The sequence below is a fragment of the Sebastes umbrosus genome, chromosome 11 (genome assembly GCF_015220745.1).
Source record: "Sebastes umbrosus isolate fSebUmb1 chromosome 11, fSebUmb1.pri, whole genome shotgun sequence".
Lineage (NCBI taxonomy): Eukaryota > Metazoa > Chordata > Actinopteri > Perciformes > Sebastidae > Sebastes > Sebastes umbrosus.
This window is the reverse complement of record NC_051279.1, coordinates 23,509,488-23,534,833: the sequence shown is the minus strand read 5'-3', so window position 1 is coordinate 23,534,833 and position 25,346 is coordinate 23,509,488. Positions and strand designations below refer to the sequence as shown.

The window sequence follows — 25,346 nt, the reverse complement described above, 5'->3', positions numbered from 1 at the left end:
CTGTTGTTAGTTTGTTAGATGGTTTTAAACTCACGATGACCGAGGATGTGTGTGTTTAACGTAGCTTGAGTTTGGTCTGTACAGATAATAGCTAAAGAGCACTTTTTTTGAATGTTCTGTAATTTAAGTGAAAACATGATTATCATGTGTCATTTTCTGACCTTATAGCTTATTATTTCTCTGATGTTGCATTTGCAATAATGAAGCTATGAATATGTTTCAGATGTGCCCTTTTGATAATGCTTTTTAATGCCCATAACTTTTCCACATTAATATATATTCCCAATGTGTTATACTGTGGAGCTGAAAACATCTGAAAGCTGCAGATTCTTGCAACATCTGGTTTGGCTGATGTGACCCTCTGTCACATCGTGTGACAAAGGACGGGGACACCTTCCCAGAGAAAGACACATTTCTATTAAGAGCAAGAAACAAACACAAAATAGGGACAGATGGCGTTTATGTGCCTTGAGTGTCATGAAAAACACTTTCCCACATCATTATTTGAACATTTGGATCAGCATTTCCTCTTTTCCTTGCTTTTTTTCTGGAATTTATATTGCCTCAAATTACTCTTTCAGGCTTTTTTTGTAACTGCAGAATCTACTTCACAATGTTGAGGACGCAGCCTACCGAGAGTGTCGCAGGGTTCGTTCTTCCAGGAGCAGATGTCGAGTCCTGTGAGGAGGATGGCGTGGTCGTGGTGTCGGCCCTCTCTGCCTCCCAGAGTGGACTGCCAGTGGCAGAAGCTGTTCAGTGTGTGGTCTGCATGGTGGTTGATCACCAAGCCATCCTGTGAGATGAAGCAGATAAAAAGGAGGTAGGAAGAGAGACAATATTGTCTTTAGGGAAGGAAGCTGTGAGCTCAAAGTGTTATGGATTTAAATGGTGGAAAATGTCAGTCCCCCTTCCCTCTGCTTTGAGAAATATATAGAAAAAAACACTTCATAACTTCATAGAATGAAAGAAGACAAAAAGCTATTACATTTATTGCTGATTTTTTTGGATTGCTAGATCCTTTACATTCAATTACCAACATCATTAGACATATAAAGGCAACATGAAGATGTGAGAGGGGACACTGATCAAATAAGTTTTGCTGCTAGGAAGACAAACGTCTGGGACATTTTTGCCATTTTTGGCATTCCTCCCGTTGATAATTGCCTCTTAAGGAAGATTGAAATCTATTAACATCGCAGGTGGCTGGAAACCAGAATCCGTTCTCCTCGGCCTGCTTGACTCTTTTTCTCCATCAGTGGCCCACCTGTTCCTCTCTGCTTCGGTCAATCTCCCCTCTTTTTCTCTTGTACTCAAGCTGTCCTTCCATCTCCTGTACTCTCAGAAAATTTCCCCTCCTAAATCTGGCAAAGATCCAAGGAAATGCACACCCTATAATTAACCACCGTAAAAGTCCTCAGCAGTTAGGACGACCCCGGGAAAAATCTGGGAAAGACCTAAGAGATCTGGACCTTCAGGCATAAAAACGAATAAACAAACAAATGCCTTCCCTTTGTGTCTGAAGCTCCATGATGTGCACAGCTAACACAGAAGGACACACACTGTTATTGGTTTATTACTTTAACCGCATGAATCCAAAGCCCATTATGAGAGGGATTTTCTAAACCGTTCAACCCTACAAACCCATTTTAAAATGTAGCCATCAATCATAGTGTTTGCTGTTTGATAAGCTGTATGTTTTGGACGTCTTAGTGTTTTTTCACCTGACAATGCTTACAGGCTCTGAGATGCTCACCTGCTCTTCATCCAGAAGCACGAGGCCAACTATCACTATGTTGATGTTCCCCCCTATCGTACCGTCTTTGAAGAGACTGGAGACCTAGAGTGCACACAAACAAACATTATTACACATTATTAACAACCATTGTTTACTAAAATGCTTTCATCTGTCTACAATCGCCTTATCAAAGTCCCGTCACAATGACAATGTTTGCAGTTTGTTATCGTAGGTAATACTAGTACTCGCTCAAAGGCGACTTTGACAATACACTTGTCAGTTTTGGCTACGAGACTGTCAAGGATTCTTCTTCAAACTTCTTCAAAAGGTGTCTGGACTGACACGATCACTACAGTCACATGCACAAAATATTCCAGTTTTTGCCCTAATTCCAAAAAAGACAATATTCCTATAATGCTGTTTACAAGGCTAATGAAAATGAATATTCCACTAATATTCCCGTTTACATGCAGCCATGCATACTCCGATAAACATTAACAGGTGGCGGAATTGTTCGACCGTGCGAACGCAACCTCCTTCTTTCATTCCTTCAACCACCTTCTTGAAAAGGCTGGCGAGCAATATTTGCGCATTTCCCAAAAAACTCTTAATATAGTCTTTCATAAAGTTTAAAAGTAGGTGTGTTTCTCCTTCCGAACAGAAATGTGGGCTTTTTCTTTTGTGCATGCATCTCTGCAAACTGTTGTGCTAGTTGGTTTGTGTACAACGCACAGATCTGGCTGTAAACAGGTAAGACGCTATGTGTCGCAAACTGCCGTAAAAACCCAAATTGAGAGGCCTATTCCGAATGTAAACATGTCCAAAGAATAAGGCCTAATTCAGAATATCATGTAAAAATGCTGTTTACATGACCCGCATCAAATTTGGAATATTGTAATATTCACTGAGATTATAATGGATATTTTCATCTATGGGTCATGCTTACTAGCACTACATTAAGTCTTGATATTGACATGGTTCTATCTATATATTCTTGCACCATGTAGACACATATAATAGAGAGGTCTATGTCAAGTGTATGAGACAACACACCTTGACATTCCTGTGGAAATAACACATCCCCCTTTTGATGGTATCAGCGCGGTATGACAGCCACAACCGCTGTTTTCAATTCAGCTTCTTGTACTCACACGGATATCTGACCATCAATCATAACACTTTGGGCTTTGAAAGTGGACTCCTGATCTCTTGCTCTTGTTCGCTCTCTGTCTTTCTCTCGGGCCCTGTGAATACCTCAGGTGCCACTCACTAAGCCTTCTTTCCCCCCCCCCCCCCCTTCAGGAACACTCTCATTCATTCCTTATGTTCCTGATGTTTGGTCTTCCTCTGCACTGACTCATGAGAAGACACATGGCTGTGGTTTGTTACCAAATTCAAGCAGATATTCAGAGGTCAAAGAGGCAATCAAAACAACTTACTTACACTAAGTTCTCCTGGCACACCAGTGTTTGACAGAGCTCCGGATATGCAAAATTGAACCGATACAGTGAATCACTGTGTTTTCACTGCCTCGTAGAAGAAACAATCACCAGTTTCCATAGAGCTCCGGTGTTTTGTGGTACATAATGTACAGTGTGTTTTTTTAAAATTGGTAATTAACGTCTTTGAAGTCTTTCCACTCTGCTGCGTAGAAAACATAAATCTACGCAAATGCTGGAACGGCATATCAGATTGAATTTTTAACAAATATTAAATAACCCTTTTGAGAGCCACTAGAGCTGGCAGGTGGGGGCAGGAGGTTGCTTGTTTTCTATGAAACTCCATACTGTATTTAGGTGACTCCTCCGAGGCGGGCTGTGACTGCTCCAACTCGGTTTCTACTAGAGGGAATTCTGTTTTCAAAATAGACGGATTATCTTTGGATTTGTCAGTCAGTCATTAAGTAGCAAAACGAGCGTGACGGAATTTGCTTGCAGATCAGCTGAGAGGGACGGGCGGCGGACACTGTGAGCGTCGCGGCGATGATCTCACCCAGGTATCAGTTTCATGTTTTTAGATGTGCTCTTTCTGATAAGTGAGAATGGAAGACAGGGGTGTCAAGTCACTAAACCCTAAGCTATGGCAAACTTCAAATGAATTTATGTATGGCTTCCAAATTCATTTCTGCTAATGTTTGCCCTTACATACAGTACATGACAATTTTGAAGTCAGGCTAAAGTTTGGCAATGGTATAACTTGTATCGATGAGAGGAAATATGCCGCTGCAAAACTAATAGGCTTTGTTGGATTGCAAGACTCTCCTTCATTACGTAAAGTTGAAAGACATGGCGTAACCAGTAGAAAACGAGCCGTTCATTGTTGTGAAATAAACCCCGACAGGGAGTTTGCATCGCCCTGAAGGGGTTTATTTCACAACAATGACCCGCTAGCTGTACATTATACCACTTATTACACGGCTCCTTACTTAATAAATCAATAAATTGACACAAAACGGTCTGCCATCAGAACTGTGCCCATAGCAACGGTCTGTTATACATAGCAACGGTCTGCTTTAAAGAAATAACAGACTGTAGAACGCTGTGATTGACCAATCAGAATCAAGTATTCAACAAAGCCGTGTAATAATTGGTACTAAACAAAGTATACCATCTCCGATAAAGTCTATACATTGTTTTTTTTTAGCTCATCTAACACTGTACTTATAATTAGGTTTCCCTCACCATATTAAGCACAGTAAGAACATATGTGGTAATGTTCTCTTGGCCGTGGTTGTCCATCATCTTCCTGTCCACCACCACCAGCGTCTCCACGTTGAGCTTCTGATTGGCCTGGTTCTTCATCGGCGCTGCTCTTTTGCTCCTCGGGACGAACTTGTACTCATCTGGGAGGATAAAGACATCCTCTTCTGGAGGTTTGGGCATGTCTGAAGAAAAAACAGGATAAAGGATAAAAGGAGTGAATACATTTTTGAAAGACAAAATATGCAGCAACAACAGAACAAACTGAGTGAAACTTTATGAAACACACTGTGGCTGCAGAGGCAACATGATTAGGATCAAACTGCTGTACAGTTTAGTGGGCTCTAAGTGATTGATGAAAGAAAAAACAATATAATGCATATAATAGCAAGTTATGACGTCCATGACAAATATACAACCCTTCTTTCCAATAGCTGATTATATGTTGTGTAATATTTAAAATGAACCTATAGCCACCAGCCAAACGGCCAACTTTGCCTGTGTTAGTGTTAACCAGCGATTCTGGCAAGTAGCTGACAACCATTGTGGATGATTAACTATACTCTTACTTTCATGAACTGATGTCATGGATAAACTGCAAACTGAGATTTTTTTCTGTTGTTGACACTGGCACTCTCAGTGTTATGCTACCATTAAGTAAAGTGTGAAACCGCAGTATGTGGTTGTACATTAGCAGCAGCTACAGCAAGTCAAATGTTCTCATATGCAACTGCTATTACTATGACATTATTACAAGCAAATCCATTTTGCTGTCAGTGTTGTCATCAAAGAGATCTCTGAGCAATTTCATATTTTATAGACATAACATAATGTTATATAATGATGGACAAGGGCCAATTCTTGAGTAGTAGATGCAATTCATTATTAATCTGTGTTTTAATCCACTTTGAAAACTTTGTTAATAAAGGTAATTTTGAATGTGACTGTCATGGATAAGATAAGCTTTTTTTTTCTCTAAAGGGAAGTATTATACAAAATGATGACGTAAATTGTAATTAATTCACAGTACAAGCTTATTGTGAAAACGACATCAAATACCCAGCTCTGCCCTGTTTTTAACTTTACTTTTTGAAGCTGGGTCGCCTTTGGGAAACGCGTCTCACATCCATTCTCACTTTTACACTGTGACATGAGGTCAATAGTACGCACAAGTCAAAGCAAAGCACAGCCTTAAACTAATATAGCTTGTGACATTATCGCCTCAAATCTTCACTTCCATGTTTTCCAGGTTATCAAAACCTTCACCGCCCGGCTGCGATAAACTACAAAGGCTAGAAAGTTTGCTTATGTAGGCGGACTGCAGGTGAGCGACCAAAGTGCCTATTTGACTAAAAACATGGCACAGGTGTTCAGTGATGTCATGCTATGGGAATGTAAACATCGGTGTGTTTTCACAGGGGACAGACAGCTGGGGTTCTGCGGGGTAATGATGGTGGTACCAGTCCAATGACCCCCGTGACACCAGCAATGTTAACTGATCTCGTGGTAATTTCCTTGAGAGCAAACATTTGTCACAGCGTAAAGTGAATATAAAACATTTCCCCTTAACCTTTCACAGGTCATGTCACTAAACGTCACCAGAAATGTCAATAGAGATTGAGATAATATATCCTTCAGAGGAAACATTAAATACAAATCAAAACCTCCTCAGAACGCTTCCCAGCCTCAGGATCAGGAAATGTTCCAAACATGTTGATTTGCCATCGTGTTCAAAGGTTACAGCTCCAAAAAAAGCGGCATGTCTGGATTTATAATTCACCGTCTAGTTAAGTAAAACACACACCTTGTTCTCTCTCTTTAACATAACAGGAGCCAATGATGTGTTAACATTAGCACAGACTGTGTTCATTTTAATGTGGTGTTACAAATGATATATCATGTGTCTTTCATGCCACATTAGTGCTATACATTCCTGTGAATTTTGAAGCACTCAGTGAATATATGATAATATTTGGCATTCATTGCAACGACGTCTTAAAACACATTGTTATTCTCTGGCTTTTAACTCACTATAACAGATGCCTTTTTATATTATTATCCTTTGTCTTCTGTGTTTTTACTGTGTGGTTTTTATGGTTTCTGCTCTATTTTGATTGTACAGCACAAGTGTTGTTGATTTCTAAATTAGGACTGGATTGGAATATGGCAACATATTAGTGGTGGTGTCTCTGTGTTTCATCTTACACCAAACCAACCACAACCCTGGGAGGCTGATTGAGAACAGAGTTAACCAGAAATGCCAACAAATAGAATTACTATCATATGTTCAATCTATTTTCTTTTCTCAATGACACTGTAAGTGATGTGATAATTCTCCGAAATGTGGCTTTAACGTCTTTGAGTTCAAACAACTAATTCAGTTATATCTGGAAATTTAAGAATATTATGACAGTGCCCCTAAAATGTGCAATGTGAGACGTGTGTCCAGGTGGGGGCATTCTTGTTTAAGTGTCAAATGTTAACCATTTTCATTTTGAGGGACTGAAAGGGCAAAAAGGACTACACAACATTTTTTTCAGAATAAAATGTCACATAATCTAATTTTTTGAGTTAACGTAAAAAAATAAGATCCAAAGGCAACTAACCCTTAGGTGGGAGAATATATGTGAGTATGATTAACCTCATGATAAAATCGTATTGAGTTGTTGAAGCATTCAAAAAGACATCTTGTATCATCAGTGCAGAAAAGATTCATGCAATGTTTTTCTATTTTTACATCTCTCTATGTCCTACATTGATTTGTAGAATGTAAACAGAAAATGTGTGTTACAGTACTTACACTCTGTCTCCCTGTTTACTTGATAAATGCATGGGAAGCAGTTGCAGGAATGTTTAATGCATCTCACCATGAAGAGGTGCTATATGAGAGTGCAGTTTATAAGAATAACGCGACATGCTACATGTGGATTAGAATGAGAAATTGCCCTTACATACATTTCTTCCGTCTCCCGCAGAAGTGTTGCCTCTGCTTCTCCCCGTGTCTGTGGTCACCGTCGTGGCGATGGCTGTTGCGGTGATGGCCACTGTCATGATGCTCCGTCTGGTCGCCGTGACCGATGTGCTGCTCTTCGTTAACTTTGTCGGTGTAGGTGGCGGGGTCTGTCTGTGAGTTTGTGGATCTCTTGGTGACAAAGTGCGGTTTGTGATGAGGTGAATTTGGGGATCTCTTCTGAAGCACCCGAGGGTCACGACCTCTCTGCTCTGACCGGGTGTCCCTCTCGCTCTTGTAGAGGACGTGTGGTTGGTGACTGGAGGGTGCTGTGAAGTTCTCTCTCTGGGCGAGGCTGCGGGACACGGGTCTCAGGAAGTAGTCAGCATCTTGTGTTCTGATCAAACCTGACTAGAGGCAAAACAGAAATTCCTATTAGCTTTACAGCGCTGGCTCGTAGATCGTAAAAGTCTAATATTTGACTTTAATCTTTATACCTAATTGCTCAGCCTTTATTCATGTAGATACACTTGTGTCATAAAATATTTAAAACTGACTTGTAGAGTATATATTGTTGGTGTCCAACACCTCAACAGCTGACCCATTCTCTTCTACTCACAAAGTGGCCCTGCAGTTGTATATTACTAATGATCAAAACAATACCCTTCTCCAGCTATTCGTTTAGCTTCCCAATGTGTCTCTGTCAGCAATTAGTCCAGATTTGACTCATGGGTCAGTGCGAACCTGACCCTCGGAGGCTCAATTACTGGCCTCGTTTCTTCATGTTCAACATCTGTTTTGCTGTTCGGGGTCAGACGTTATCTCAGCGAAATCTAAATAAGACTCGGTCAGATAGAAAGAGTTTCAAACAAAAGAGCTGGTGTGAGGATGAAAGGAGGTGGCATCTCTCTTGTAAACAATGTGCGCATTCACGGATCTCAAGGTTCAGGCATCCGTTGCTTTAATATTATTCCCATTAGAAAGATCACATCAGAAACCTAGCAAAAGAAAAATAGCCCCTAAAGTCTTATCTGAATATAATATGTAGTCCTTAGATGTTATGAATACTTCTCACTCTTTGAAATTCCTCTTATGTGGGGGCCCCACTTTAAGTACCAGTGCCTTATGCTTTTGGTTTTAGGGGATAAGTTATGGGAAAGCCCATTATAAATCTTTCAAGGTTCAGCACAGGTTATCTTCAAGTTGACCTTATTCTCTTTCTCTCTCTTTATCTCCGTCTGTCTCTTTGGGAAAGAGACAGAGACATTTCCAGTCTTCATATTCCATTAAGACACTTGGAGATCACTTTCTCTTGCTCTCCGCCTCCCTCTTTGTCTCTCTCAGTCTCTCCAAACACGCACCACATCTGTGTTGACAGTCAACTGGCGCGGAGTGTTTGGACTGTAACTGCTCTTGGCAGAAATAGTAGTTTCCCTAAAATACGTTTAATCGACTAACGTTTTTTTTTTTTTTTTTTTCACTGCGAGTTAAGTGTGAGGTCCTTGGCTGACAGAAACAGGCTGACACAGAGGCAGTCGTGACGCTGTGGCTGGCCCAGGGTCAGCGTGTATGTATATGACAGTCTCAACACAGTACAAAGGCGATGTGTGGCTGGGAAGACAGAGATTACACACGTACAACTGAATGTCTGCCTGTGTGGATGTGTATAGATTTGTGCGTACCTGAGTGTGCATTCAAGTGGGAGTGTGCAATTAATCAACCTTGTGGAAGCAGACCTCTATTGGTGATGTGTTTGATGTTGCTATAATGATCTACGCAACTGATTTTTCCCCATTTCATCATCACTTACTGTCCCGGGCCTCAGCCTCCGCCAGCCTTTTCAACCACAGATCAGGAAATCGGTGGAACAGAGTTCTTGGAAAATGCTGCGACTGTATGTAAAAATGATGAACTCTGCGAATACATGCCAACACAGATGTGTAAGCTGTGACCGTAATGCCTTTAGAGTTTACAGCTTTCATCACGGAGTGTGGCAAAAAAGAAAGTTATCATGCATAGAAATATTATATTATTGGTTCTACGGCAGCCAAATTGGCTCAGTCGCTCAAATGTTATAAAAATAATTAATGGTCAGACTTGGCATAATCTAACAAAAAGCAAAAAGAGAACAAAAAGTCTGCATGCATCTGTATGATTCCTGAACTGCAATGAACTCATAGCAGTCTATTGTTAAAAGCAGGCTACCATGTGGGGGAACGCTTGCTCAAATCCCACTGTTAACTTTTATGCTCTTACCACAAGCCTGTGGGGGGCAGTTGTTGTTTACAGGTGTTTCTGCGTCGGATAATGATCATTTCCCACCGTGCAGACAGACAAATGATAACCCAAAACAGCAACTTAGAAATATATTTGGAGACATATTTACAGCTGGAAAACACACTTTTTGGCATAATACTTATTGAGATGAAGATAATCTTTTAGGGCCTTTAAAAAACAACAGCAAAAAACAAAACAATGGAAGCTCCATAGTGAAGTCTGAAGACAGTGTGCATGTTTTGCGACATCAGCATCTCACCAGCACTGTCATTTCTATTCTGTGTTAAAACCCTCGCAGCTGTGGTTTCGCTCATGACAATGCTGCAACAAATTCTATGAGGCAATTGACCCTGATATACACTCCAGTTTCCTTTGGGGAATAAAAGAAAGAAGAGGGTGTGGGATCAATTATTGGGGAAAAAAGAGAAAGAGAGAAGAGAGAGGCTTGCTGATGCATGACCACCTTCCACTGTAGCTCGCCTGCCAACGGTCAAGAAATAATCCTCGCCGGGAACGCGGGCCAGGATCGTTGGTTACAATCGCATGTGACAACCTGTGCATGATCCTGTCATCTGCATGGCACCCACCCCGGCGCTGTGTAATCACGGGCGATTGTCATAATTTGGTTCCAAGGCACGGTGAGGCCTCGGACCTGAACTGAGTTGCTGTCAACCTTGAAAATTTCACATGCTAAGTACTTAGTCTGTCTGGGTGGGTGCTTTGGGGGGGGGTTTGAGCATTGGGGTATTAGCGTGGAGCTAAAGCAGCTCTTTGGGGAAAACGGGTGCCATGTGATAGTTAAGAAAAAGGTTTTTGTGGTGATTTGGTATCTTGATCCTAACAGTAGAGAGTTTTGGAGGAGGGAAAAACAATATTGGTTTTGTCATGAGGGGTTATTTTTGGTCTGCTCAAGGGACAGATAAAGAAGAGGAAAACCATGATGGAAAGAGACAATCATATGACTTACACCTGCAGCCTGTTTAGTTAAGAGTTGTTATAGAAACTGCCATGTTCTGATATACATATCAAAGAGTAGTTTGGAGTTGACATGGTCATCTGGCTGACATTCAGTCTTAAGAAGAACTATGTATTTACTGTGAAGATATGTGCAGAGCCGTATTACTCACAGTAGGCTCATTTTCAACCGCATAAACTCCATCTAACTCATGTGGTAAGAAATTTCCAAACATGGCTTTGCTTTCAGTGTTGTATATATATCTGCGTATACGACACTTCACTATTCAGAGCAGTATGCAGATATGTGCAGTATGTATGCAGCAAACAATTAGTAAAGTCATCCAGAGGTAGCAGTTAAAAAAAAATGTGTAACAATTCCACTTGAGGCATGTCAACAAACACGAACGTCTCGATAGCTATGACTGCATTTCAATGTTCACTGTCTCTTCCCTTTCAGCACCACGTGCGTATGTTACACTCAGGATACAGTTTCTGTATCTGGTCTTGTTTTGTCTTTTCAATATCAGTGCTGAGATTTTTTGGTCTTTTTGCTGTCATCATGTTTGGTGAAAAAATAGATTCAGTTTGTTATACTTTATGTCAAAATATTGTAATTGTGTGACATGTTGCACAATTATTCCCAAATAGGATTCTGGGGATCTTCATGGATCCTTGATGAGACTCCAACCCACAGCAAAATAAGGGATTTACGAGATCACTATGTAAGCTTATTTTCAACCGCATACAGCTATCGCTCTCTACATCCTGTTCATAAGGATGTACTGTATGTAATGAAATCTAAGTAGATCCTTGATTCCACTCTCCTTGCAGTAATGTCCATTTCTATACAACTTCTAATTTGTCTCTAACAATTCTTATCTTCTCAAATCTTGGTTCTTTATTAAAGTTGTTGTCAAATTAAGGGTTTCCATGCTCAGGGATGAGCTACTGGTATGTTTGAGGCTCCATCATAACAAGATACACGAGTCTCCACACATCCTCTTGTTTCCTCTCATCTAAGTCTGGAACATTTCCCCTCAAGCTAGATCAATGCCCCTTATTGTTTAATGAATTCTGTCTTTATGCTTTTGTCTTGTGCTTGAGATATTCAATCCAGATGTTTATATTGTAATTTTTAACTTGTGTTTGGTAGGTTCTGTGTTCTTTTTTAAGGATGGAAATGTTATATCTAGTGCACCGAACAAGCTTTATAGGCAGAAAACCAGACTAGAAATTACAGAAAACCATACGCAATAGCAGTGTACAATGAATTCAAAATGTTTCTGTCTTAAACAAAGCAGCATGCGTCTTCTTTGTCTTTTCTAAGCGAGACAGTCAACATACCCCACAGATAATCTTTTTATGATGTCTTCAGCCTGTAAACTGGGCACAGTCTTTAAACTTAAGCTTGGCGTCACACAAAACAACACGCGTCCGCTACATCCCCAGAGTATGTGTGTATATGCAAGTCACTATGTCTTTCCTAAATAGCCAAAGTCATCAGATTACACACTGCGCTCTACGAGGTGCAAATAGCAGTCATAAAATGCTGAAACACTACTTGGGAGGGCGTAAACAGCTGGACTCTTTGGAGTCAGACGCATCCAGACAAGCAGCGACAGGAAAGGTAGGAAAACGGAACTAAGGGGGGGGAAGCATTCAGAGTATTACAAGGTGCACCTGACGGCGTATATGGCTCTCTCCTTCCTTCTGTCTACCTCTCTTTTAGTTGCTAATGGAGACCATAAGAGACCCAAAAAAACTACTCCGAGTTTATATTCATTGCTTACGTTTTTGGTCCAAGTTTGCTTTTTCAGTCCAAGCATATGACAAGTATGTCTGAAAGCTTAGAGGGTTTAATACTGTAATAAATAATAATAATCAGATTTGCTTAGTTTTGTGTATTCTAACCAAAAAACAAAAACAGCAACGCAAGAATTTCAAAAACAAGTGCCATCACAAATCTATTCTTCAAAAGCAAATTTCCAAACAACCTTTCTCTTCTTTTCAACTTCTCTTTTGACTGTTTGGTGTATGTTAACTGGTTCCATGATGGCTGCATTTCTAGCAGTTGAAGGCGAAAGCGATTCAAAACTTTGGCTCAATGCTGACAGGGCTTATTGGAAAATTGGGAATGATACTCTGACATTGCACTTCAGCACTAGACACCATTTCTTAATCAATTAGCCCATTTCACTTCACGCTGTACCTCCGTCATCTGTTGGCTAGCTGTCCACAACACATTACACCAACTGGATTCATATCAATTTGGAAACAATACATGTTCCAAAGTGACTTAATCCCGGTCTCTGAGACGTATGCACATGACTCCGTACCTAATCTTTGTATGACTGAGAAAACCATGAGTGATGTTTAGGAAAGAGCTTTTGATTGATCTTACTGTATGTTTTAAAAATTGATTATAGAAACCCGCCAAGACCACACTGCCTGCTTTTCAAAGCATCATCACATCAATAGATCATCCCTCATATGTTCTTGGAAATCCCAGACGTGGGACGAGCGCGCAACATTCTATTATTACGACTACTACTAGGCCCAAGGCGAGAAACACACCCGTCCTTTTACGAGAGGAAAACACATGACCTTCCAAGTGATTTGTAGTGGGAGGACATTTAGCATTTCCCTTCGGTACAAAAGAAAAGGTGTGCATTAGAAGTCTGAGTAAAATTAGATTAGACAAAACAGATACTGATATATGTGAAGCTCAGTATGAGGTACGACGTACATTTAGAGGCAAAAAATAGACAGCTAAAATAGCTGAGGTGTTCTCTCATAATATTTACAGAATAAGTGAAGCAAGCAGGTAACTGTTTCAGTGGTGTTTTTGAACAAGATGCTAACATGTTCACAATAACAATCCTAACATGCTGAAGTTAAAGACGTGTAATGTTTAACACGTTCACCACCTTCGTTTGGCGTGTAAGCATGCTAACATTTGCTAAAAAGGTACAGTTGAGGCTGATGGGAATGTCTGCAAGTATTTAAGTTGTTGTTTAAGTTGAAAATGTTGACCTGGTGATTGCGCTAAATGAGAAGTTAAAGGAACAGTGTGTAACATTTCAGGTGCTTTTTCTGTTTCTACAGTAACCCAGAATGGACAAATCAAACACTGGCTCTAGAGAGAGCCTGTCGTAATTTTAGGTTACCTGAAGGTCACCGTAGTTCTCCGATACACTTTTGAAACTGCGTTAATGTGAGCCACAAAACCGTGGTACCGCCAGCTGTTGTCTGACTTCCTTATTATGTTAAGAATTGCCTCTGAGCGAGGCGAACGGCATGACCACGGTTTTGCACTCGGTGACTCACATTACTGCAGTCTTGGAGAAGGAGGAGTGAGTGGAGGGGTATTCAGTTGGTTGCAATCTGCAACCACACCACAAGATGCCGCCAAATCCTACACGCTGTACCTTTAAGGGATCGCCAAAGTCAGCAGACTTTATCTTCTGGGGACTAAGAATGTCTGTACAAAAGTTTGTGCCAATCCATCCAATAGATGTTGAGATATTTCAGTCTGGACCAAAGTGGTGGACCGACGGAACAAACCGGATCCCTAGAGCCATACTAGCTGAACATACATGGCTGAAAATCACACAAGATGTCATATGTAGGGAAAACAATAGTGATTCATGGTGTCAGAGTTAAACAATGCACGGCACTCTACTCACCCCTCAACTCCCTCACCCCCATAAAAGCCAGACTAAAGAGGATTATGCCGCAGCATAAAGTCGACACAGAGAGGGACCTGCTTTATGATCTCCCGTTCCACATGTGTGTCACTGAATCTCAAACCATTTGGCAGGTGAACAGAGTCAGTTGGATTGGCCTGCTTCTTTTATTCCGCCAATTCCTCGCTTGTAAGTACGACATTTTTACGGTCGAACTCCCTACTGTCATCAAAGCGAGGCTAACCACTATATGGGCTGCCAGAGGAGGGGAGATGAAAAGGCAATTTATACATAAGCTTTTACAACGTAACACTCCTTACAAGGGGGTTTTCAGCACTTCCAAATGCCAGGGAGGAGGGAACAATGACCCTTATAGCATTCATCTCTACAGTATATCTCTCTTTATCCTTTTCCCTGTCTTTCTTCCTTCATCTATCTCTGCCTCCATTGGCAAGCCTGAAAAAACACTAACATGCAGAGTGTATGAGCTAAACACATAGATATTAACAAAAAGCAAATGGCCAACATTGACAATGCAGAGAATGTATGTTTACAATATCTCACTGAGTCCTAGCTATCCTCCTCCTGACTAATGACAAAACAGAATGGCTGATAGCAACATCAATGAACAGCGTAATTTCCCTCTTTGTTTGAAGAGACCTATTACAACACAATCACATTCAACAAACAACCCATGCTGCGTACATAAACACAATGGCAACATATATTAACAAAAATAACAAGACCGAGATGTCCCTGATGAATTTTGACACTAAAGACCAAACTTCCTATCACTCCCCTACTAGGAAAACACGTTTTAAAGAAGCTGTCCATTTAGATTCTGCTATTGGGTCAATTCTGAAAACATAATTGCCTTATCAAGTAAAGTTTCTCAATCAATGACAGAGCAAATACGGGTGATGGGAATGACCTCATCTGAGCGGTATCATGCTGCAGTTGGTGCTCTCACTGATACAGCTATTGATCCGAGTTCCTACGGTCAATATTTACCCGCCTCTTGCCAAATAGGAACTTGACCAAAGTGCAAGGTCTCTCCTGGGAGCTCACAGGTGGCCTAGTGAACTTTGTTACCAAGTTTTGACCGGTCATGGGCATATAATGTGGAACATCTGGAGCACACAAAACATAGTATGTGTAAATGAGTGCATGCCGCACACATACGCAACAGTTAGATAATCAAGGAAAACCATTTTAAAGACATAGCTGGGTTGGTACTACAGCTAGATGAGTTCAAGTATTACACTACATCATAGATAAAAATGTATACATTAACAATACACTATTTCTAATCTATACTGTATGAATGATGATTTTATTTGAATGTAAAAATGAATGTAAAAACTCCTCTTATATTCAGTAATCAGGTCATGTTGGTAAAAAATATGCAGTTCAGCACTTTTTTGAAAAATTATATCTATCTTTGGCGTTCCCCAGGAGTCTAAATACCACTGTCTGCCGATGTAGCTTTGCAGTTCCCTAATTCACATAAGAAAAAGTCAAAGTCTCATTGATGCACTGACCCAGTCCATCGTACTCAGCCTCAGTCGTGAGAACCACATTTACAGTCCGTGCAACCCCGGATCTTTTGGCTGAATCTTTTATTGGGATCTGGTCTGACATGCACACACACACACGAACACACAAGAAGAAGAAGCATCCCTGGAGATATGCAATTCTCTGACTCTACTTTTAGAGGGCGATTCTCAGACACAGCAGTGGACCACTACAATAAAATATATAAACAGCAAACCAGCAAAGACAGGCCAGTGAAACACTGAAAATCCATGCAACAGTGACAGTGGTCATACTAGTTTTTAGCGCATTTGTTTTGGCCAAAACTGTGAAAAGAGAGCAAATTATACTACATGACGACATTTGATTTTCTTTTCTGCTTTAACAAGGTCCTCCAGATGAAAAGCTTATAAAGGCCACAGGCTTGAATGCTCTCAGACTTTTTTCAATCCATGAACTGCAAGATTGCACTCACATCTAAGTGCAAATAAGTAACATTACATGAGTTTCTCTTCCTGCTGCCTGGTGCTATGCACTCTGTCTCCAGTGATTGTTTAGCTATAAATGAATAAATGTGTATGTGAGTTCAAGAATGAGAGGATTAGTGTGCATTCATAAAGTGCTTTGTTCTCTCGTTCAGACTGCTAAGAGGGCTAGTATAACACTTGGGGTCTCACCGGGCTGGAACTGCTTCACTTAGGCTTAATGTCATTCTTACAGTAATGTTTCCTTTATAGAAGAGGAGGACCACCAAGGCAAGAACTGATATTCAGCCAACAGAACCCAAACAAGTCCAGGTGTGCTAATTGGCATTTGTACTTTTAGCAATATCAGCCAACATCTTATATTAATTATCTGAGACGAGTTGGATGCATGACGTGAAAAATGGTAGAAACAAAAATAAAATGACCCATAAACACCACAAAGAACAAATACAGAGCTTGTCTTTGGTTCACACACTTCAATCCAATACAAATGCACCATGTGCTTCTGTTATGATCTGATCATCTCAACACCAATAAATCTGCTCCTTTTTGGATTTGGATATCAGCTCATTAGTTGTGTAGCTTTTAGTATGCTGTATATCATGCTAATATGAACATTTTTAACAAGTAAGCTTGTAATCAAGTTGCACCCCACCCTCGCTTATAAGACAATTCAGTGCAATTCAAGTTTCTATATACTGTATTTTGAAGTTTGCACACAGTCAGTTCCCTACTTATGGTGCCAGCTGTTAGATCTGCAAACATTATTGCTCGTGAGTTGACAACCTAATAAAATCCATGCAAAAGGTGCCACTTAGGGTTAAGAAATATTAAATCAACTTAATATCTGTGAACTGTTCTTCATGTGTTGGCCATGAAAGCTGATCAAACAGTGTACTGTGCGCTAAATAAGCAGATGATCTACCACCAAAACATTGTTTTGGCATGTTTTGGCATGCATGTGTCTGTGATGTTCACAGACTCGACTTTTCCATTCATTAGTTATTCATTAGCTGATTTAGGCAAACGTGCAATATCCACAGAATGAGCTAGGACTAATGAAGTGCGGCAGTCTGGAGGAAGAAACTACTGTGCATGACTTGCCAACTATAGCCAATAGGTTTTTAAGTCAATTTAATTAGAGTACAAGTCGATTTTCTGACCGGACCTGACAGACAATGCGCTGACGCAAGCGCTGTGTGAAAGGCAGCTTCACAGTAGCACACTGAAAGGATTGTTTGATGACTGTGTAATGTATGATAGAAAAGGACAGTGCCTTACAATGACAAAATCATTTACTTCTACCTGGTCTCCACGCTAATGACAAGTGTTTATATTAGTGGTCCCAAGATGAGCTAAATTTCTTAAATGTGTCTCTAAGGCTCACTATTTATTCTAGGTCAGTGAGTGCAATTACAGTACTCACTTGGGAGATCAATAAAAATGCTGCCAAAGAAAACATTCACATTAACAGACCCTGGAGTCCTTTTCACTCACGCAAACACACACCAACCCAGATCAGACTTATCTACTCCCCCCTCCCCCTTCTCATCCAAACCCTCCTGCAACCCGACTCCGTGCATGTTCAGACTCACCATCCCCGTGCATGTGGACAGTGCCACCGAGGAGTTGACCCTTGATCTCAGCGACCCCTGGTAAAAGCAGAGGTCGTCCTGGTGGTAGGCCCTCAGGCTCTTGGTGCCGTTCTTTCCCAGGACCTGGATGGTGAAGCCAGGTGCAACCAGGCTCTCCGAGGCCTCCCTCAGCTCCATGTGGAAGTCCTGCCCCAAGCCGCTCAGCCGGAAGTGGACCATTTCACTGCCGCCGTCGGTTTTTGATGAAAAGCCCGCATCTGGGGTCAGGGATCTGCGTCGCCTCCTGCGCTGGTGGTGGGCAACTTCGTGAGAGATGTAGATGCCTTGGTGGCTGACCTCATAGGGAGATACAATCTCATATTCTGGATGAGAGATAAAGAAAGACAGGGATGTTTGCACAGTTTTGTGCCAAGTGAAACACTGAATTCTAAAGCAAATGGGAACAGTTAGAGAAATTAAAGGCAAAATCGACACTTTTGATATGGATATATTAAATGAATAGAGATGTCATGTGATCAAACAGTGGGAGACTGACTGCTGAGAGAAAGCTACTATATCATGAACTATATTTTGTAGATGCAGCTTGTCAAAAATTAAACACATTGTCCTTGTGGTCAGTCCTTACTAATTCAATCTCTCAACATAATTTACTGTGGTATAGAGCATGCTGTGTCAGCTACTTCCTTGGTTGCATCATGAATTGAATAAAAAACGACAACCTTTTCCCTTTGTAAAGTTTCCTTGACCTCCCTTTTGCTGGTGGGGGTCAAGAAAGAGTTACAAGAAAAGTAAGGGGTTTTAGACAATTCCAACACAGGCCCTTCAGCGGGGAGTGAATCATGTTTGACCCAGTGTTTTACTACAGTTTTTTTTACTACAGCTCAGGCTGAATAACTGCAGGTCATAAAGGGAGATGGTGGCAGGTCACAGGCCTGGCCTCTCAGACCAGTTAAATGTCTAATGGCGTTGTGGTCGGAGAAACAAACGGGCTTTTCTCCAAGGGTCAAATCAAAAGAGGAGCTGACTCTTTCAGCTGCATCGAAATTGGTTTTCCAGAGGAAATCACGACAGTAAACGCCGCTCCTGTCCATCCTCTGAGTAAGAATGGGCTGACCTACTAAAGCAGGGCATCCTGTATAAGGAATGAATCATTTCATTGTCTTTAAGTCTTTGGATGCATCGCAGGGTGTCGGAGATCATGTCTGCTGCGTGCCCCCCCCCCAAAAAAAATATTATAAAATGCAACAAAATGTGTGATTAGTTTCTGCTTAACTGATTTAGGGAGAAACTTTACAGGGTGTGGTAATAGAGGGTGCCTGGTGCTGTGAGACATTACACACACACACCTTGAAGCACTATGCTCTTGATACACTTTAGGTCTATGAGTAACCACCAAGCAAACAAATAAAAGTGCCATTGTTGATTTTGTGTTATAATGGCCATTGCAAATGTGTTCAGTCTTGCCATGGGATAATGATACGTGGTCAGTTTATCAGCTTAAAGTGCACAGAAATAACAGCAGCCTTGGACTTACAGTCAACAAGAGCCAGTCTCAGTTACTGTACAGTATGACCCGCTTTAGCGAGCCCGAATAATGAGTAAATATAGCACGGAGACAGACATGTTTTGGCAGTGGCAGAAACACGCAGGGTGACAGACAGTGTGTCATCAACTGGCAGTGTGAATGTCTGAGGTTTGAACTTGGCTATTTGGTGCATCTTGAGGCGGACTTAAAGCCCCTAGCCCACAATATGACATACGCTTATTAGTGGATGCATTTATTTAAGGCACATTGCGACTGGATATGTTGGCAAATCTCCAACACTACTTGAAGTATTACAACTGAGATCTACCCAAAGAGGTACAGGACTGCAAAGAGCAAACACATACTTCAAGTCTCAAGCATTTTCTGTGCAGACACCAAAGCACTTAGGGCAAAACCAGAAAATGGTCTTCTCTATCTTTGGCGTTTTGTCCACCCAACCCCCCAACACACACTCACAAATTTACACCTAGTCAACTGTGTTTGTTCCGCCCTAACTCAAAAACCAGATGCAGTGACCCATGTCTGACAGTATACAAACACTGAGTCTGCGGGAACGGAGCGCATACACACACACACACACACCTTGTCTGATGGACTGAGACAAGATCCTGCGGTGGTTAGTTTGTTGGTTTAGTGGCTCCTGAGTGCCATTAGTGCTGATAGGGAGGTCTAACCAATGGGTGCCTCGGCTTAAACTTAACAAAAGATTGTTGAACTCTTCCCTTCGCCCGCTCTAACATAGCTGAATGGATGTTAAAACACATTAACACTGACAAATAGTTGCGATGGCTATGAGATGATCTGAAACAGAAGTAAGGGCTTCCCCCTCGCTTCTGTTTCGGATCATCTCCACATGTGCCCGAGCGAAAGGAGAAGTTTTGATGTTTTGTTTATTTGTTTACGTGCCTGTTTTTCATGGTAACAAAAACAACAACAACAGAAAAACAAAGGATCTTAAGGAGGGGAATGCACAGCCAAAGCAGCTGCTGACTCAGCACACCACATGGGGTTAGATCCACAAAACAAAGAACAGATGAAAGTCTTGCACTCAGTGCTCACACTAATTAACTGAATTGCCCAAGCAGCTATAACAGGCTTTCCACTGAAGGCTCTCCAGTGTGTATACTAATATTGTGCTATTCAGCAATTTAGATTAATGTCACATATTTATACTTTCCTATTAACTGCTTATTGTTCAAGGGAAATCAATGCAAAAGTGTTCCTTATTTTTGCTGTGGACCCCCTGTTTAAGCTCCAGTGCTGCAGCAGCAGACAGCTGATGGCTCTGTGTCAGGGTGTAGGTCGCCCCCTAGTGGTGAAGAGAGGCAACACACCGCGCAGGTGAGCTCACTTTAATGCTGTTGGCTGGTTAGAGGGATGCAGTAAATGACTTTATCTTATTGTACCGAAAAGCAAAACGTGATCATAATGCATCCCCCCCCCACACTAAAAAAAAAAAAAAAAGGCACCATAGTTGCAGAAACACAAATGATGAAATCTGCAAAAGACGTTGAAGTTCTCATGCATACCTGTGTGTTGTGGTAAATTGAGAGATCGGAGCAGGGCCGACGCTTCTTGATGAGATCCAACACTGTCACCATTATTCAAAAGCACGCTCTGTAAAGGAATGGAGATGCAAAATGTGACTGTGCATCCTGCAAAAAAAAAATATCATGGAAAATAACTCTCTGCTCTCTGTCATTTTGGAAGTGTTGACAACTTTATGAGCTCTGCATGCAATGCAATGCATGTGCGTACAGGCTGCAGGCGGAGAGATAATGTGGACTGACTGACTTACTTTGCTCAGAGTGAAAAAGCAAAAGAGATGGAAGACGAGGCGCGTCCAGGTTCTCCTCCACTCGGCACTGATCCGCAGGAAAGCCATCTCTGGTCACCTTTACGCACAAGGTCTAAATCACGCGTCCAGAGAGCTCCAATAAAGCAGTCCGCTCTGCAGAGCTTGTGGTGAACGAGGAGGCATCAACGAAGTTTCAGATGCTTCTTCTTCTTCTTCTTCACTCACTTTGTGCCACTTCTTTGGTTTCCATTCATTTCCAAGCACAGTATTCCGATCGCTTGAACTCACTCAGATCCTCTCTTCCAGGCGAGTCATTTTCTTTTTTTCCTCCACTCAGACAGTCCGACCAGTATCCAAAAAGTCTCCCTCTCTCTCTCTCTCTCTCTTTAACACACACTCTCCCTCTGCTGCTCCCTCTCTCTCTCTCTCTCTACCCAGTGACCCCCGCGGACCATTTTGACTCCCACTGAAATCATGTGATTGTCTTTTAAATAGGCTGCATGCGTCTCGTCTTGGCAATAAGCACACTTCTATGAAAGTCTGCACTGTGAGTCTGAGTCTGTTTTACCCCCCCCCCCCCCCTGAGGGAGCACTGACTGAATACAAGGCTGCTGAGTCCTGTGTGTGTGTGTGTGTGTGTGTTTTGAGGAGGGGGTGTGGGTGGGATGGGATGGGATGGGATGGGATGGGGGGGTGGCAAGTACTGCCTGTAAGCCAATCACGTTGGACACCTGTGCTGAGAGATGCTGGGTTTGTGTCCATCTCTCAGTGTAGTGGCAGCTTGCTCTAAACCGTCCTCGCCACTTCTAGCAGGATGTAAAGGTTTCTGACTCACGTAGACTACCATGTCCAACTTCCACTTGCCTTCTGCAGACACTCACTCCTTGGTCAGCTTCAAAGATGAGGCTCATATAGTGAGTGAAAAGTTTATTCCACGAAATATATCGACATGACAAATCTTGGACTATCAAAAACGGACCAATTCCGCTGGAAAATAACTGAATCTGTGAGATCTGTGTGGTCAGAAAAATTGTTGCTCCCCATCCTGCTCCACTGAAGCCTAACTAGCATTAACCATACTTAAAGGGACACGTCCACATTGTCCAATAACAGGACGACTAGAGGAGCACATCTTAACAGGGCAAAACACACATCACTGAGTCTATATAGATCAAATCCCATTCTATTACATGCCTAACTGACCTAAATTATACTGTGTGTCAAAATGTGTCGATGGCATAACACTATGTACTTTTTAAATGATAATCAAATGCAAAAAACTGTAAATAATACAATATGGCTCTTACACTCAGGTTGCAGGAGGATGTATGTATGTGAGAGGAGCAGAGTCAGCAGCGTGTGATAAAAAAATCAAAAAGAAGAAGAAGAAAACAGTCTGTTTGCTTGCAGGGCAATGAAGTAATTACCTTTCCCCTCTTTCCATGCTCTGGAAGGAGACTGCAATAACAAGTGTGTGTTAGGTTTGTTCCACATCAGGTAGTTTGAAATTGATGATGCATTTCAAAGTAGAAAGTATGCATGTGTGTACAGGAATGAAAATATTTATTTGAATTCAGTAGTCTGGCTTTTCGAAACCCCCAAACGTGATCTGGACATTACACCCCCCCCCACCCACCCAAACAAAGCAGGTAATCAGTAATTTGTGATGGATTACAGTCTGAAATTTAACCTTTGACCCCGTTTAATCCGCTCGTCATTCTCCCATCTCTCCCGTATTCCGCAGCTGCACTGATAGGCAGCGTGCCAACATTTTCCAAACTCTCCCTGCAATCATTCATGGAAGTGCTTATAGGAGTGTGGGAGCCAAAAAGGATCGGGGAGCGCTTGTTTCATATTTCTGGAGCATTTCATCCTCCCCAAAAGAAAACCAGATGAGCGCTCCGCTGTGCTGCAGGAGAAATAAAAATGTGTGACGGTTTACGGTGTGATCTTTCTGGCACCGAGTCAGAATATCTGGATCAGAGTGAAAGGAATCAGAGGTGATTGTAAGCGAGCCGGTCTATGAAGTTCCACCCCCCTCCAGCCTTTTTTAAGCTATAGCCTCTGTTCCACAAGTGTCAATCTGCAAAGGATTTTTATAGGCTTCTTTTATTTCTACAAAGCTGAAACATGCAGAAGGATGGGCTTTTATGTCTTGAACGTCTTACCATTTTTAACAATTATTTTGTTAGTGTTCCACGGCAACCTATCAAATGGGGCTTAGCCACAGGCAGGTGTCCAGCACAGATACCCATTTAGTTTGAGATAAGGAAAGAAAACACCCGTATCGTATGTCCGCATTTTTCGAGAGAGAGTGATGAGAGAAGACCTCTATGATAAATTACACTGAGTGAAAAAGTGGGAAAAGATTTTCTCTATGACGCTCTGTCCTGAGGGTTTGTTTGAGGTGTTTGATGCTTCTTCCAAATGCTCTGTGTCATGTTAGATCACCGATAGTGTCACACATGAAGGATGTATTTGTTTTGAAAGACAGGAAGGGAATAAATGAGCGAATGCTGCGAAACCAAATGACCAACTTTCCCCTAAATACAACTCCCCACATACAAGAAGTGGGCCAAAGTAAAATGTAACAACACTGTCATCCTGACAGTATTACGCTCTAAGCCTATAAAGCTGATACATATACAAAACTGACTTCCAGATTTCTGCCGAAGTTTAGCCAATTCTGGATTTAATCAGTGATAAAATGCCATCAATTCCTACCATATGTTTGGAGGCTCAGGAAATCTTTACAGTGTCAGCTGCTGCTGAACTTATATCGCCCCTCCTCCTCTTCCTCCTCCATTAATACACAGACACCCCATGTGTGCACACACTGCAATACAATACTCACTCTGCACCTGAAAACATACTGCTCACATATTTCTGCGTGAGTCAATTCTTCATATTTGTTTAGCAGATGCACATGTACACAGCTCATTGGAAAGTTTTGACCTTTGAAATGGTCTGACAGTGACGTTATTGTGTTGTCCAACTATGAAAAAGCCAGACAGTAGTGAGCTTCATTGTGAGGGGTGTGCAGGTAGGCCTACAGCAGATTGAGAAATAAAGAGAAGACTGTATTGTAGTGTATTGTACTAAGTCCGAACTGAGCTGACCACCACCAGTGATCTGACCTCTGAACCCCTGAGCTCCTGTATGCCTCTCAGTCTGCCTGCCTGTCTGTCTTTTAGCTCGTCTATTTGCCTGACTGCCTGTCTTCAATATCATCCGGGGATGTTCAAAGCACAATAGCTGACACACAAAGGGAGCTCTTTCCATCACATGTATATCTGCACACACTGAGGCGTGTAGTCTCACACATACAGTGCATCAGATGCAAACATTACTGTTCACTACAGGAGGAGTTTGATTTGTATACTGGCCTGTTGAACTACATGCTGCTTCGTTTCTGACTGTAACTCATTTTGTCTGCTATTCGCGCACCGCACTCATCTCTCTCTTTCTCTCCTCCTCTCCCTCCTGCTCTGTACCTGTAGACCGTCAGCGCACCACGCCCCTCCCTGCTTGATGGTATGATCCTCGTCTGTCATCACCTGATTGGTCGCACAGACGTCATTAACACAACATTCAGTCACAGGGATGGTACGTGTCCACAGGGGCGTTTTTTATCGCGAGGGGACGCGACGCTTCCCAGCATTGGACGCTTGGTGTGCTGTCCCTAGAAACAAGGCACTCGGCTCCTGATTGGACGAACGCTTTCCCGCCGTTGGCTGCTTTCAAACCGGAACCAGTATGGAGGCTCGTTTGGAAACTTTCTTCTCTTATTTCACGTAAATAGTTCACTGAAATGTGTTTCTGAAAACATTTGAGGCGAGAAATAACCCATGCAGTTGCTGAATCTGTCTTTATTTTGGATCGACAACGTTTAGTTTAAAAGATTATCGGAAGTTTCGAGAGGCGGCGAGTCGCGTCGGACGCCCGTGATTTGCATAAAGTAGCCAGGACCTCAACTCTATGCAAATGAGGAGCGGGCGTCGTGACGCCTAGTCTCTCGAATCGCGACGCCACGCTACCGGAATGCATTGCATGGCTGCTTGCATAGACAATGAATGGGGAGCGCT

General features: G+C 41.9%; 1 protein-coding gene across 1 annotated transcript in view; it reads right to left on the bottom strand.

Annotated features, from left to right (window-relative positions):
* Nucleotides 1-21,848, bottom strand: part of LOC119497668 (A disintegrin and metalloproteinase with thrombospondin motifs 16) — a 59,605-nt gene extending 37,757 nt beyond the window's left edge. The window contains exons 1-7 of the mRNA XM_037785928.1: nucleotides 21,262-21,848; nucleotides 20,993-21,080; nucleotides 17,918-18,279; nucleotides 7,390-7,795; nucleotides 4,417-4,619; nucleotides 1,754-1,837; nucleotides 634-793 (exon numbers count right to left, since the gene is read on the bottom strand). Coding sequence (XP_037641856.1) covers nucleotides 634-793; nucleotides 1,754-1,837; nucleotides 4,417-4,619; nucleotides 7,390-7,795; nucleotides 17,918-18,279; nucleotides 20,993-21,080; nucleotides 21,262-21,348 — 1,390 coding nt within the window. The 5' untranslated portion in view covers nucleotides 21,349-21,848. The remainder of the gene's footprint in view (nucleotides 1-633; nucleotides 794-1,753; nucleotides 1,838-4,416; nucleotides 4,620-7,389; nucleotides 7,796-17,917; nucleotides 18,280-20,992; nucleotides 21,081-21,261) is intronic.
* Nucleotides 21,849-25,346: the final 3,498 nt, after the last annotated feature.